Source organism: Saccopteryx leptura, chromosome 4 (assembly GCF_036850995.1).
Source record: "Saccopteryx leptura isolate mSacLep1 chromosome 4, mSacLep1_pri_phased_curated, whole genome shotgun sequence".
Classification (NCBI taxonomy): domain Eukaryota; kingdom Metazoa; phylum Chordata; class Mammalia; order Chiroptera; family Emballonuridae; genus Saccopteryx; species Saccopteryx leptura.
The window spans coordinates 181,247,115-181,262,987 of NC_089506.1; the positions used below are offsets into that span (position 1 = coordinate 181,247,115).

At 43.6% G+C, this 15,873-nt stretch overlaps 1 protein-coding gene across 1 annotated transcript in view; it reads left to right on the forward strand.

Moving 5' to 3' along the window:
• Positions 1 to 15,588, forward strand: part of PRDM6 (PR/SET domain 6) — a 104,101-nt gene extending 88,513 nt beyond the window's left edge. The window contains exons 6-7 of the mRNA XM_066379923.1: positions 7,411 to 7,587; positions 14,755 to 15,588. Coding sequence (XP_066236020.1) covers positions 7,411 to 7,587; positions 14,755 to 14,869 — 292 coding nt within the window. The 3' untranslated portion in view covers positions 14,870 to 15,588. The remainder of the gene's footprint in view (positions 1 to 7,410; positions 7,588 to 14,754) is intronic.
• The last annotated feature ends 285 nt before the right edge of the window (positions 15,589 to 15,873 follow it).

Below are 15,873 nucleotides of genomic sequence, written 5' to 3' on the forward strand. Positions count from 1 at the left end.
TTTGTCGTCCTAATTGAACACGCAAGGTAAAATGAAATGATAGTTGGAAGTTTCTGGATTTCCAAGCTTAGCTTTGAGTATGATATACTTCCATGCTGAATGTCACCTAAAGCAATAAAAAATATGCCATGGTAAATAGGAAGGATGCCAAAGCAGACTGATAGGACTGACCCCAGTCACACTTAGAAAATCATATGTGTATTATGGTTTAGGTCCTTATGAAGTCTGTCTTGTCAAATAATACTGTCGTAACTTGTAACACATCTAGGTATACTGTCAGAGAAGAGCCTGACAAATTAGAAAACTTACCTTTACAAAATACACTCCCATGAGAGACTGTGAGGTCAGTGCCCATTCCCAACTAATTTAGAGTTCTTGGCAAGGATCCAAGTGGCATGAAACTCCTGCCCTGTGCTCAGTGTTGATGGGTTTTTCTGCCTCCGATGCCCTAATGAAGTCTGACCAGGCCTTCTCTTTCCAGAGGAGCTGCGGGAGTGGGCGCTGGAGAGCCAGTGAGGGGTCCAGTTCCTGAGTCTGTGGTTCCTGCTTCTCCCTTCCCTGTGCGTTGCTGGTGACACGAGAGGCAGTCACCATCACTCATGAATAAGCTAAAATGAAGACTTCTGAAAATTAGTCCCTTTATAGGCAAAGTAATAAAGTACAATACTCCTTAGTAACGAGGGGATGTTTGAATCGCTCCATCGCATCTGAGCTGACTATTGGCAGGAGAGGGAAAATAGGGCGTGCCCAGTCACTTCAACCCACTGGATTCACTCGAGAGACACAGACCGGAATAGTTCTTTTCAGTTCCAGAACCTAGAATGTTTTCTTTGTACCAGCATGTTTGGAAGTAAAAGATACTCTCTATAATTCTTAACCACATGGGTGCTAAATTAAAGAAACCTACAAAATAAAATGGAACATCAGATTTGTGCACGATGGTTGCGAAATTCGGAGCCTTTTACTGTCCATGTGGAGAGAAGGACAACTGCTGAACGTACGTGTTTTCTGTAGCGAGTGACCATAAATCAAGTGGTTTTCAGTCTTTGGCAGTTTGTGCCGATTCAGGCAGATCCAGTGAAAAGGCTTAGGACTCACCAGTCAGAAAATTCCCCTTTGATTTAAAAAAAATCCAAATGCTTTTATTTTGATAGGAAAATCTTGCTAGAACCAGAGGCAAGACAGGGAGACACAGAAGACAAAGTCAGAAGGTAAACAGGTTAGAGTTTCAAACACATCCAAATTTGAAACAGGCCCCTGAATCTTAGGTCCAAAAGATTTTTCACTCAACAGACTGACTATTTGGCCATGAAACCTAAGACATTGGAACCTTCATCAAAGAGACTTTGTGTGTCTATATTTTTGAGCTTGTTCATGTGAGCAACCATCAAAAAATCTATGCCTTGATATAAATAAAAGAGATTGAAGGAAACCCAGTAGCATCACCACTCCTTTTTTTTTTAAAAAAATACATGTTATTTACCTTGAACACAGAAAAAGAGAGAGAGAGAGAAAAAGAGAGATTCACACCCATGAGGTTCCAAAGAGCCACAGAATTATTTTTTAATTTTGTTCTGTTAATATTAAACAAACTCCAAAATCTTTTCTTCCTTTTCCCCAGTCGACTGACCTTTTTTATTTTTTATTTTTCCCTAAGCAATTTCAAAGGGAAGAAGCTGCTGGAATCTAGATCAGGATTTTATTTAGGGACTTCATAAACATTCGAGGTTTTGCATAACTTTCTGACCTAGGCCAGGGCAGCCTGACTCAGTTTTGCTTGAACCAGGAGTTAGAAATCCCTTTTCTGTTCTGGTTCCTGCTGCAGAAACGCTGCACAGTTCCACTGGGGAGGGGGCTCCAGAAAGGGGTGAGCAAAGGCTTCCATCAATCGCAGTGGATTGTTTCTTGATGCACATGCTCCTTTCTATTTTCTGCAGAAAGTATCTTTAAAATGCTTATCTTCATTTTGCATTCTTTTCCTTTTCTCTCACTTGGTTGTTTGTGCCACTTGAGGAGAGTTAGCCTTTAGCCTCCCCTGGGTGCACCATCAGCTGCTCACATTTGTGTTTTGAGTATCACTGTTTGTATATAAATGTGTTGGTACTGGAGGGGAAAATGACTCTCGAGGTGTGTTTGGTGGGAGGAGCCTGGAGATACTCCATCGGCCTAATAGTTTCTGTGGAGTGTGCAGTGCTCTTGTGTTCCCCTGCTCTCCTCCCCGCAGGTGGGAAGGTGATCTTCTTTCTTTTTTTTTTTTTTTTTTTTTTTTTTTTTGGTATTTTTCTGAAGCTGGAAACGGGGAGAGACAGTCAGACAGACTCCCGCATGCGCCCGACCGGGATCCACCTGGCACGCCCACCAGGGACAACGCTCTGTCGCGACCAGAGCCACTCCAGCGCCTGGGGCAGAGGCCAAGGAGCCATTCCCAGTGCCCGGGCCATCTTTGCTCCAATGGAGCCTCAGCTGTGGGAGGGGAAGAGAGAGACAGAGAGGAAGGAGAGGGGGAGGGGTGGAGAAGCAGATGGGCGCTTCTCCTGTGTGCCCTGGCTGGGAATCGAACTCGGGACTTCTGCATGCCAGGCCGACGCTCTACCACTGAGCCAACCGGCCAGGGCCTGATCTTCTTTCTAATATTCCACGTTTCCCAGGTCCTTGGACTCTGCACGTTTCTGCTTTCCTGCAATCCTTTCCTCCTCACATAGAACTAAGGTCGTTCCTCACTCGACACAGCCAACACTGACCTAAGTAGCGCTCCCTTTGAAGTCTTGGGAGGTTTGCACTTGGGCTGACCAACGTGGGACAAGGAGACGAGGTGGCTCCAACCCAACAACTTTTGTCCTGGAGGCTTTCAGGCCATGAAAGAAAAATCTTAGAAGTATTAATAATATTTTAAAACAAACCACACTTAATTTTGTTAAATGTTTTATCCTTTTTCTGTCTGTACACCAAACCAATTACAGACTCCGAATAAATGGCCTGCACATTTTGCCGGAGCGATCTTTGGCGGGGCGGGGCCAGCTGCAGAGAATGCCAGGGGTGCACAGAGTCATCTTGCTTTCTTTGGGCTTCAAATCTTACCAGCATTGATGCACAATAACTAAGTGGACCCAAGCTTTGTCTGGTTTTTTTGTTATTTCATCATTGAGTGTGGAGCACCTTCTAGTTTTTCATGCAGCTTGATATTTCTGTGGAAACTAGCCACAAGAGGCTGTTTAAACTAAAATGAATCAAAATTAAGTAAACTAATACTTCAGTTTCTCGGTTGCCCTGAACACATTTCAAGTGGCAAGCGGCTCTCCTACTGGACAGCGTAGGTAGATATAGAACATTTCCATCATTGGATCCTGTGCTAATAACATTTCCAACACTCAAGCAGTAAAGAAGCCAAAGCTGCTTCTGGTTGTGAAATGTTACCCGTTTGTGAGGAATACTCGTTGCACGCATTTGGGAAAGAATCAAGTGCTGTCTGTGATGGCTTGGGAAGAATCAGAGTATATTAGAAAGGAGATTTCCGTGTAGCTGTTCCATGACACAGAGAATTAAAGCTGAATACAGCACTTGACGATGTCAGTCCTCCTTTGCTTCTTCTAGTATGACTCACCAAAGGGAGACTGAACTTTGGAGTTGAACTTGATTGTGTTCAAAAGTTTAATCCATTAAATCAGGGGTCCCCAAACTTTTTACAGAGGGGGCCAGTTCACTGTCCCGCAGACCATTGGAGGGCTGCCACATATAGTGCTCTTCTCACTGACCACCAATGAGAGGTGCCCCTTCTGGAAGTGTGGCCCGGCGGATTAATGGCCTCAGGGGGCCGCATGCGGCCAGGCCATAGTTTGGGGACGCCTGCATTAAGTCTTACCTTTCGACAAGACCTTTGAAAAGATAATGGGAATGTTAATGGCAATTAATCATGTGTCTCCAACAACCCCCTCGCAGTAAATTGAGAGGTGAGCCTCAGGGTATGCTAATGAAAACATGTGTACAGGATCCTAACTCCTGTGGCCAGTTGTCCCAAAAGAAGTGTGGTTTCTGAGATTTCACAGTAATATAGATGTTTTCTAGGCCCTGCCCCAGGGCTTGATGGTTTCATTCTGTCTTAAATGTATTCCTATATCCTTAGATCAGTGGTCCCCAGCCCCTGGTCTGCAGACTGATACCGGTCCGTGGGCCATTTGGTACTGGTCTGCAGAGAAAGAATAAATAACTTACATTATTTCCGTTTTATTTATATTTAAGTCTGAACGATGTTTTATTTTTAAAAAATGACCAGATTCCCTCTGTTACATTTGTCTAAGACTCACTCTTGACGCTTGTCTCGGACACGTGATACATTTATCCGTCCCACCCTAAAGGCCGGTCCGTGAAAATATTTTCTGACATTAAACCGGTCCGTGGCCCAAAAACAGTTGGGGGCCACTGCCTTAAATGACACCCTAGGACATAATCCAAGTTAAAATTACTTTTTGATTATTTCCTTTTATTTGTCTTTTAGGAAATATTGACAATCCAGGAAAAGAAGGAATCTTGTCTACTCACTGTGTAACTTCTGTGCTTTCTTAGGGATAATTTCTAGGCAAAGAGAGACAATCTGTTTTTAGACTGGCAAGTGGAGGACACATTTTAGTTCTAAATTCTACATAAAGTCAGCTTCTGCAAAGGTGAATGTGACCTGATATTCTACAATTTTATTCTTAAAGGTACCTAGGAAGAAAGGGCTATCACCTTGTTTTTTTGGAGATCAAGTACAATAAAGTTTGGTCCTACACTTTTGTACTAGGTTTACTTGCTCTGATTTGCAACTGTTTACCAAATAATTTTAAATGGTCCACACACACACACACACACACACACACACACACACACACACCCACCCATAGGAAGCTCTTGTACAGGAAACTGGCCAGTGCACATGATGGAAGGTGGAGATCATATTGTTGATGCCATGTCCTATGAGGCTGTGTCGTGGACAGATCTCAGGAGGCACACACCTGAAAGCAGGAACAGAGCATGACAGGATACAAGGGAGCATCTAGTTCAGGCCATCCCCTTACTGGAGAGGTAAGAGGTGAAAACACAGAGTCAGGGAAGTTGAGTGACGTGTCCAAGTCTCACAGCTGATTAGGGTCAGAGGCTGAAATAGGACTCACGGCTCCTCTTTTCCCTGTCCTAGACCTTTCCACTCAGTCAAGCTAAATTCTGCAACGTTTTAAAACCTGTGGCATAGGTCAGTGGATACCTAGCAAACACCTCTCAGGCTGGAGCTGGGTGAAGGTGACGTGTCAGAATGCCATCTGCCTTGCATTGGTATTACCTTGACATAAGAGTTCACCCTAAGCCTCTCTGTGGTCATTTCTGCTCTTCTGTGTGTAAATCTTTGTGACTGTTAACGTAAAAAGGATGGATTGACTTCTGACTGTAGGAAATAAATCACCCCAACTTTTGACAGCTGAGTTAGAAAAAAAAAGAAAAGATTAATTGGTTTTATTTAGTGGCTTATTGTTTATTGTGATAGCTATTAAAAATAGATAACCAGAGGCTAATAAATGTTAATGGTCCCTTCACTATTAGAAAAATCAATTGTCAAGGGATATAGCATATATTAATGTATTATTTTGTTTATGATCTTCAGTAACATTAAAATAATTCATTCCTGAGAGAGTGATTTCTTGAGGAATTCTTTAAGGTTAACAGTTACAACAAAGATCTGGCAGGAGGACGTTTTTGTCTACATATAATTTTAATGGCTGTCAAAGCATTATTTTATAATTATAATAAAATGCATGTGTAATTTGTCAAGATTGATAAACTCCTTATCAAGGACTCTTACATATTTCTTTGAAACCTGTTTGAGAGCAGTTAAGTAGATTTCTAAATGTAAGTAATTAAAATTGTATAGTATTGAGTTATTGATCAATCCTAGACTATTAATCAAGCTAAAAAATTCTACAATCAGTGCTCAGTGTGCTGAAGTCTGGTAAAATAATAGTATTTGTGTTCAGTGAGGCAAGCAGCCACAATTAAGCACGTCACTTGACAAATGAGAAGGTACACTTTATTTTGCACTTAATTGAATTGTTGTACACGCTTGGTCCTCATTGTCTCCTGGCCCCACATTTTGTTTTCTGGTCGTTGGCACTTACGTATTTGTTAAAGGGAGAGCAATTAAGTCTGCTTTCGCCAGCGGCTTTCTAAATGCAGCCAGAGATGTCTGGGCCGCAGACCAGGGCTTTGTGAGTGCTCGTAATATCCCTTGCAGCAGATTCTTAATTTTCCTAACAAATATTTTGATAAACAAATTAGAGTCCTGTCCAAGAATGATATGAAATAGCTTCAAATAGGGAAAACTCCCCACGTTTTATATCACTCAGCCGATTTTGCTTCAGTAAGCAAAACTTCTGTAGGGAAGATAGAATTTTAATCTATTTTATAAAAGCAAAAGATTGACTTAATTCTCATGAGCTAGAAAGTACGTTGTCTGATAATCTGGCTAATTATCAGGTATTTGTCACAACTCCCTTCCATGTGTTTTTGCATCACGGTCGTCCCTCTGCGAGCACAGTAACATCTCGTCATTTCTGTACGGCTGGCTACAAATCATTGCTTGCTACCGGATTAAACCGGGGAGCTGAAATTCAAGGAGAAGGCCCAATGGATAAATATTATTCGAGAGTGAGGGGACAGTAGGTAGCCGGCAGGCTTTATTTTGCAGACAGACAAATCTGGGTGCATCCCTGTGTTCCTCCGCGCAGTATCTGACGACTCCAAGTTGAGGTTGTGCTCTAGACAGATCCCAGGACAGTTTAGGATTTATTAAAACAAACACACATGCAGCTTCCTAACTTGCCGGCATGTTTATCTGGCCCTGAGAATAAGGTCCAGATGCCCTAGCGTGACCTTGGGACCAATGGCTTGTTTCCTGTGAGGACAGTTTCTTCTTGGTTTTCTGCACTGGCGGAGATAATAAGGACCGCTTTCCCTGCCGCAGAGAATTATTGTAAAGATTACACTAGATAAGTGATTTTAAAGCCCTTTGAAAACTTAGAAGTGCTGTGGAATTATGAGAGACAATTACATGTTTTCTCTCGTTACATTCTGGTTAATCAGGCCCCGTACTCTCCCTGCTCCCAAAATGCATTAATATTTGTGTGGGGGAGGGGATAGAAAGAAGAAAACAGGGGTTCTTGAAATGATAAATACCAGAAAAAATAACCGTTTGGGGATTAATGAATGTCTCAGCAGTTCTGTCAGTTTTGTTCCTATGGCAACAAGTAAAGGGATGGAAACCCACTGACCCAAGTTCTACGCAAAACCGAGTATGTCACCCAAACAGTTGTGGCTTTGCCTCGCCATGCTGACCTCCACCGCGTAACATAGAAAACAATGACCAGGCAGTCTCTGTGTTTGTTTCAGACCTTACCAGTGCGGCCACTGCTCCCAGTCCTTTTCCCAGCCCTCCGAACTGAGGAATCACGTGGTCACTCACTCCAGTGACCGGCCTTTCAAGTGCGGCTACTGTGGTCGTGCCTTTGCTGGGGCCACCACCCTCAACAACCACATTCGAACCCACACTGGAGAAAAGCCCTTCAAGTAAGTAGTGGCTGACCTCTCCCCCGACTTTCTCCTAGCCTCGTCCACGAGTCGCAGACGAGGTAGGTCAGCGCTGGCCAGCTCCACCGGCTGGTAGACGAGGCTGTCTGGTGGCCAGTGTCCAGGCTGCAAGACGACCTACTTATTTAGTGGCTGACACTTGGAAAATGAAGTTGGAAAACCTATACGTTGATCCTTGCTCGAGCTGTTCAACCTTGGACACGAGATAATATTTCTGGGCCTGTTTTCTGATAAGTAAAATAAGGAAGTAGGGGTAAGTCCTTTTAAGATTCTTTCTAGTTCTTGAGGACCTATTCTTCTCGCATTGGAGCTAGGAACTTGTGTCATCTTAGGGCCACCTGCAAGCCCCATGACGGTCAGCGGGGCAGCCACAATTTCAGGGCATCTTTTGCGGAACTTGAGCCCTTGTCGGATTCTGGCGAACTATTTCCCTCCTCTTTCCTGAGTGTTACAGAGGTTTGAATCCATTATAGTGGCCAGCCTGCAACTTTGCAGTATGCCTTTAGGATCTCAGAATGACCATGTTGGTGAAAACAGAAACACAGAACCAAACACAGGGCACGTCTGAGCTCTTAGAAGACTAAAGGAACGTGGAAAGAGGTGGAGCTGCACCCGAGGGCTTTGGCTGAGCGAGAGGGGGCGTTCCTACACACAGCACAGTCCTGGAAGCAGTGGACGTCTGATCGTGCAGGACGGCCTGTTCGCTCGCTTATTCCCTCCCTCCCGCATTCATTTATTCGTGTGTTCATTCATTCAGCAGATACTTACTGAGCACTTTTGTTTGTACTAGGCACCTTGTTAGGCACAGATACAAAGGTGAGTGAGACTCAGCCCCCAGTCTTTGAAGACCTCATAGTTTGCAGGGAAGCCTAACTGATAAACGAGTATTATCATGTAAGGTGAAAGTGCAGAAGTGAAATACAGGAAGACGTGTGCACAGCGCCTCAGGGGAGCCCAGCAGGGCAGTGATCAGTGCTATCTGGGGCAAATGACGTCTATGTTTTTGTTCTCTAAATTTTATATTTCAATTACAGTTTACATTGAATATTATTTTATTTTAGTTTCAGGTGTCCAACATAGTGGTTACAAAGTCATATATACTTTACAAAGTGTTCCTCTCGGTATTTCTAGTACCCACCTGGCACCATTCATATAGACTACAATATTATTGACTCTATTCCCTATGCTGTACTTTACATCCCCGTGACTGTTATGTAACTACCAATTCATACTTCTTAATCTCTTCACCTTTTCCACTCAACCCCCCAAACCCCCCCCTCCTCTGCTAGCCATTAGTTTGTTCTCTGCCTCTGAGTCTGTTTCTGTTTTGTTTGTTTTATTTTGTTTCTAAGATGGGTTTGGAAGGATAGGTAGGAGTCTCTGAGGCATACAGAGAAGAAAGAGAGTTCTGGTAGACCTGTCAGCATATGAAAGGTTTGGAAGTGTGAAGTAATGTGTATAACTGGCTGGCCATCTCAAAGCCGTTTCTACTGGCTGTGAAATACTCTTGTCAACACTCTGACATCTCTATTTATTCAATTATCACACTGGCTTTCCCCATCCTGGCTTTTCCCTGTTAAGAAGGCAAATAAAGGCCCTGGCCAGGTGGCTCAGTGGACAGAGCATCGTCCCAGCACACTACAGTCATGGGTTTGATCCCTGGTCAAGTCATGTATGAGAAGCAACCAAAAGTGGACAACTAAATGGAACAACTAAGAGGAACAATGAGTCGATGCTCCCCTTTCTCTCTCTGCCCCTCCCCCCAGGCCCTCTCCCCTCTGCTCTTTCGAACCAATGGAAAAATAAAAAAAAAAAATTAAAAAAAGAAGGAAGGAAATATGTACAGCTTACCTACCTTCTGTAGGACAAGATCAAGCACGAAAGGAAGTGATTCAGGCAGCAGGAGGCGACCTTGCTCAGTGTCAGCCAGGGAGTATCCCAGACTCTGACGACGCAGACTTGCTCTGGACCTCTGGGCGTGCTTGTGGCCGCTGGGCTCAGCAAGGCCGGCCTCAGCGCAGGGTAGCCGAGCCCTGCGGGTCGGCCCTGCACCTCTGTTCTGGCCGTAGACGCAGGGGCTCACAAAAGCCTGTCATCTTCATTCACCTCCCTATGAATAAGTTACCTTTATTTACTACTCTCCATTGTGGTTTAATTTAAGATATTGATAATAAAAATAGTTTTAGTTTTCACCTTTGTTCATGGGTACAGCTTGTTCACTGCATAAAGACATTTGGCTGAGGGGACTGGCTGGGTCCGAAAATCAAACCTGCGTGAAAGCCAGCCCAAGCCGGGACCTCTGGGTTTGAGCTAGTCCGAAGGGGCCGTTCCATTCCCCCTAACGACCAGATGTGTTAGCACAGCCCTGCAGTTCCCTGTTGCAGGTGTTTGTGTCCTGCAAGGTGGACTTGGTCGTTGCGCTCAGGCCTGACCCCCAGGGGTTCTCAGAATCTGGTTTCCCCGCTGCTCGGGATGCGGAAGACTAGAACCACAGTGGTAACCTTCCCCGAGCCTTTGAGCAGGGGAGCTTTTTAAAAGAGATGCAGGGCTGATAATCCTTCTGGCCCTTGTATTCGAGAGGGCAGCCAGAGAGGCGCAGTGCCAGGAGTCAGATTGATTTTTATCTTGTTGCTGTGTAAATAGATTTTAGTAATTAATTGAAGAGGTTTCAGGGTCAAAATGGGAAATAGATTTCTATTAATGTTAAGGTGTTACTTATGTGTAACCTCGTTGACTCCACTCAATTTTTTTTTTCTTTAACATCCTGTTTTTGTCATGTTTCCAATAGAGTTGCCATTTTAACTTACTTTTAATTCATCAGATTCCTAGTTTGAAGGACTTTATCAATTTTATTTTATTTTATTTTTTCTAAAAGTATGCTTTTGTGACCATAACCTAATTTTACCTGGAGGAAAAAAAACAATAACCATAGTTGTTTGGATTAGATTCTATGTGAAGGTTTTAGTTTCTTCTGCTTCTCCTCTTATTACAATTAGCCACATGCTGTGGGTATTTTTTTTTTTTTAACAAATCAAATGTGTACTCCTGGGGGAGAACTGAGTGTACACTTATTTTATAAGTGCAAGATTTTAACGTCTTCTAGGAAATGGAAAGCCAAGTCCTTCAATGTATACAAACAAGATGGGTCAGGATTGAACCATCCCAAGGGAGTTCTGGGAATCTTCCAACCATAGCTCATGGATATCCATCCCATGGACGTTTGTAAATATTATGAAGATACCCTTTTACAAGCTTATAAAACAAACATTCAGAAAAACTTTTGTTGCAGATTAGTCAATAAAATGTGTTTCACCACACAGTTAATTTTATTACTTCAACTAATGGGTGTTGGCTTAAACAATGTTGCAAAGAAGGACAAGAATCTTATAAAAGATGCACAACCCTAAATGATCAGCCTTGGGCAGCTTCCAGATAGATGCCCCAAATGACTCAGTCACCAAATTGCCCGCCCTCCTGCCGCCAGTTCCCAGGAAGTTTCACGGAATTCTCAGGGGCCAGGAGAGATTGAGCTGTTATACCTTTCCAACCTCTAAAATCTTCTGCAGAGACATAGTTTTTGAAGGCAGGTTGATATTGTTGCTGGAAATTTGGCACTAGGAGATCAGTTACATTTCAGGCTTTGCCTCACCTTCCAATTGGCTGAATTTCCAGTGAAAGTCTCCATCCCCCAAGCTCTGGTAGGTCATGGGCCTGTCGGTAGCTATCTTGGCTGGAGACTTAGAATTTCTAAGGTAAAGGGGCACTCAGGAAAAATGCATATCAAGGATCATGTGAAAGGTCTTGGCTCTCAGTTTGTACTGTGAGACTAGAAGTGACGGAGAAAAGGAACAAAAGCAAGATGTTCCATTGAACAGCAACGGCAAAGCACTTGATCACAGGAAGGAAAGATGAAAGGAAGGAAGGGAGGAGGGGAGGAAGGAAGGAAGGGAGGGAAGAGGAATGAAATAAAGGAAGAAGGAAGTTGGCAGTCTAAAACTTATTCTTTGCCATCAGAGATCCTTCTCCTTCTCTTTCACGAAACGTAAGCTTTCAGGAGTTCAGGGAGGTCGCTCTGCCTGGGAGGATCTGAGTGATCTGCCTCGGGCCCGGCCTCTGTGCTTGGGACGGCCAGGACTTTCCAAAGGAGAGCTGCTTCTCTTCAACTGTTATAAGAGGGGAAAATACTCATCATGACATTTTTGCCTTAAGTAAAGACAGTTTGGCTCAGATTAAAAAAAAAAAAAAAAAAAAATCAAAGGATATTCCAGAGAACATCTACTAGTTTAATAAGATCTAGGCAAAATCAAAGCGAAGGAACAAACACATTCATAAATATGCATCGAGCACATTATATGTATGAAGCGCTGTGCAGTTTGGTTCAATTCGAGAAGTGTTTTTTGACAGGTTGTAGAGGCACAGAAAGTAACAGACCTTGACATTATTTTGCATCTCTGTCAATTTCAGATGGTAATTGTTAAACTCCCTGTACCTATAATCCAGTCAACCATCACAGTAAGTAAAGAATGATCTCAAATCTAACAGGAAATCAAGTCTAATTAAGATACCCATATTGGTAGAAAGTTGGGGACTCATTCTTTGCTGAAATATCTGGACGACTTTCCACTTCACTGTTCCTGCGACGTTCCTTTCAAGGCTGTGACGTCATCCTAGTCAAGAGGACCCTGTGCGCAAGATCATTTCTTTGCTCCCAGCTCCTTATCTGCACCTCTCTCTCCTTCTTATTCCGCTCCCCTGCATGAAGTCCAGGCTTAAAGGTACCCACGCGCAGTCATTCGTCTGGGATTGTAGTTCAGGGTTAAGTCAACCCGCCCGATGTCCAGATCTGCTAGAACCTAGGTATTTTGCATTGAGTCTGTCCTTTTGATGAGTGTTATTAAGCTATGAAAATAACATGTGAAGGAAATTTTTCTAAAATTAAAGATGATATACATAAAACTGAGGTCCTTCCTTTATTAAAAAAAAATTTATATCTAGCTGTCTTTACTTCCTCAATAATGCCATTGTGTTCTTTGAATTTCCCGACCACATAGCTATTTCCAGTAGCCTGGTTCTGCATGTGTTTTTACTCTAACTTGTGGGCAGATGGCACTAAAGATGAGTTTTCAGTAATGATCTCATGCCATGGTTACAGCTGACATAGTAAATTTCCAATCACAACAAATTGCTCCGTGAGTATTGCTCCATGAGTAAATATCTCTGAGGCATCTAGGCAAACCCTTGAGAAAAATGTAACTCTCCTTTTAATGTCTGTCCAATCTGGATATTTAAATATTACATGTACACACGCTCCCTTGCCTTCTATGAAACACAAAACTGCCTACTTTTGAATTCTTTCTATTCTAACACACGAGGTGCAAAAGTATGACCCAGGTACATAGTCATCCCTTAGAATTGTTCAAACTGTTTTGCTCTCATTGACATTGATTCTAGAGCTTCAAATTTTTAAAAAGGATTATAATAGTTTGAAAATCTGTCAAGCAGTGAAAGGTAGTATATTTTGACACACTAATTCAGTAACTAATCAGTTTCCTAATAAACAATCAGCAATTCACTAACATGTCATCAGCACTTCAGGAGCTCTGGAGAGGGGATGAGCTGCCCGTGGACCTTAATGAATGCACCAAAAATCATTAGCTGATCAATACTTCTGAGTTATTTTCATTGAGCTGATAGGTCTGATACATTAAAGCTGACATTATACATTTGTCAAGATCACAGTGCAGTTTTTAACAGTGGAACAGGCTGCTAAAAATATCCCCTGAAAGACAATCAAAGAAACACAACTTCTTCACCCTGACACTCTCAATGGCCACCGAAGCTCTGAAAAATCCAAGCCTGAGTGGCAAGCGCCGGCCTCCCAACGTTCAAAAACGTGCGGGCATCTCCAGAGAGGATGGGTGTGTTCTATTTTTATAGGTAATTATTCCTAAGGCAAGGGACTTTACTTAATGTATGAAAGAGGGGAGGAAGAGAGGCTTGCTCACCAGAGAATAAGACAGGGGCACCTGCAGAGCACTATGGACTTTCTCATGAGGGTTTTTGCCACATTCCCAATAGTGCAGGGACCCAGGGACCCAGGGCGGTGTTATGTGAAAGAGAGACTCTTTTCTGCAGCTCTCCTGAATATCTTTCTCTTCAAAGGTTAGAAGAGAGGACATCAAGGGAATGGTGGAGGGAGCTATTGTGCCCTAAAGGGTGCTCGGCCAGTGCTCCAGGGGAGTGACAGAGAAGTCACTGTGCCCAGCTTGCTGCCAGAGTTCCTGTGTGTGTGTCTGTGTGTTGTAGGTTGAGTAGCCGTCGAATTAGTAAATGTGTATTGCCTGAGATATAGGTCAGGCCCAGTGTTTCTAGATTACAATTTCTTTTTTTAAGTTAAAGAGAGGAGATACTCTTGAAGTGTGAAACCAGTGTTCTCATCAGACACACTATTCCTTAATTATGGCCCACAAGGACGTTCTGTCACTGTACTTTTTGGAAAGGTGAACTTCTTGAGCAACGCAGTTGGTTGAGTTCAGGTTTTTATACCCCCGCCCACCCAACCACAGACGCTGTTTGCACTCCGAGTTTGGTCGGGCTGCAATACTACAACCAACTCTTGCACAAAAGAGCCTCCTCGCACCCACCCTGCCTCCTCACCGCAAACTAATGCATTGCTTCCTCCGGTTTCCAAATTCCGAGATGATTGCTCCTCGGCTGCTGTTTTAAGGGGAGTAGCATTCCCGATTTTAAATTAGCAGCAGGTGAAATTCTATTTGTCATCAATTTCTCTTTCGGGTTACGGAGCAGAAAACTGCAGACAAGCTGCTGCTTTGATGGCTCACTCCTAAAAATCTCTTTGTTCTTTATCTATTTGAACTGACAGTGATCAGAGCTGCAGCAGGACAGGGCTCTCTGGAGAAATCGCCTTCCCCCCTGCCTATTGACAGATCCCTCTGTTCTGCATCAGACGGGCTTTGTCCCATCACAGGCATCCAGGCCTGGGAAGGAGCCACCAATTAAACCTCTTGAGCCGGGAGAATCTGAAGCCACTTTGGAGTGTCTGTTCCGATTAGGCAGGATGAGAGGAAGCCCATCACCCTGCGGGCCGCGCTCCCTGGTCTCAATTTTCTCTCTTGCCTCCACCAGGTGCGAGAGGTGTGAGAGGAGCTTCACGCAGGCCACCCAGCTGAGCCGACACCAGCGGATGCCCAATGAGTGCAAGCCAATAACCGAGAGCCCAGAATCAATCGAAGTGGATTAACTGATTGACTGGTTGGAATTAAACTGCAAGGAAAGTCATGATTAAATGTCACGGACACTTAAGCAAAACCAAAGATTTCCTCTGAGCAACTTTCAATCAGTCCCAGAAAACCAAAAGCAGTAATAAAATAAGTAAGATGTTAAGAGATATTGATCCTGGCGTGGAAGTCAGACCAGGAAAGAGATTATTTATTTATGACTAGGGATGAGACTTTATTTCAGTGGACAACTAACCTGGGATGGCCAACATTTCCAGTTCCACCATGTATTTGCTTTGTTTCTAAAAAGCTTTTTTTTTTTAAAACTGTTATTTAATACCAAAGGGAGGAATCATATGGGTGCTTCTGCCCACAGTTGTGACTAAGTATGCACAGGGACCCGTTTCTCGTTGCACCTTTTTTTAGTAGCATGATTCAAGGGGACCCGTTGTACAGCCCTGCTTCCTGCTGTTGCGGTCGGGCCCGGCCTGGCGCGGGCTGCCCCAGGGGACCGTGGACGGAGAAGCGACAGCCTTCACTCGGCTGGTGCCGTGTCCAGCCCACGGGCGTTCCACGTCTGTGTTTTCCACGCTCACTCCTCATGCACTTTTCACATGGCTCCTCCCACCCAACAGCCTGGTCTCGATGCAGAAGAGCCTGGAAGCGGAAGAACATGGTTTAAATTTTAAAATTCAAGGGGGAAAAAAAATGGGGGACTTCCTTTGTCCTGTTTCAAAAAACATTTAAAATGTACGGAGCTTCATAACACAGTATATTGTTCCGAAGCAGCTAGTTGAGAAAATTTTGTTTTCAATAACATTTTAGCTTAAAAAAAAAAAAAAAATAAAAGTTCTTCGGATTGAGGCTGAATATGAGGTATTAGGCTGCAAGTGATTATTTTGTTGTTGTTTCTGTGACAGTGTTGAATATGTGAGCAGAAATAGTGCCAAGCCCCAGTGTCAAGGCCTCTGAGGCCATTTCATCTTCCGTCCTGAATTGGGTCATGCCTGGGAGGCCCTTCTAGGTA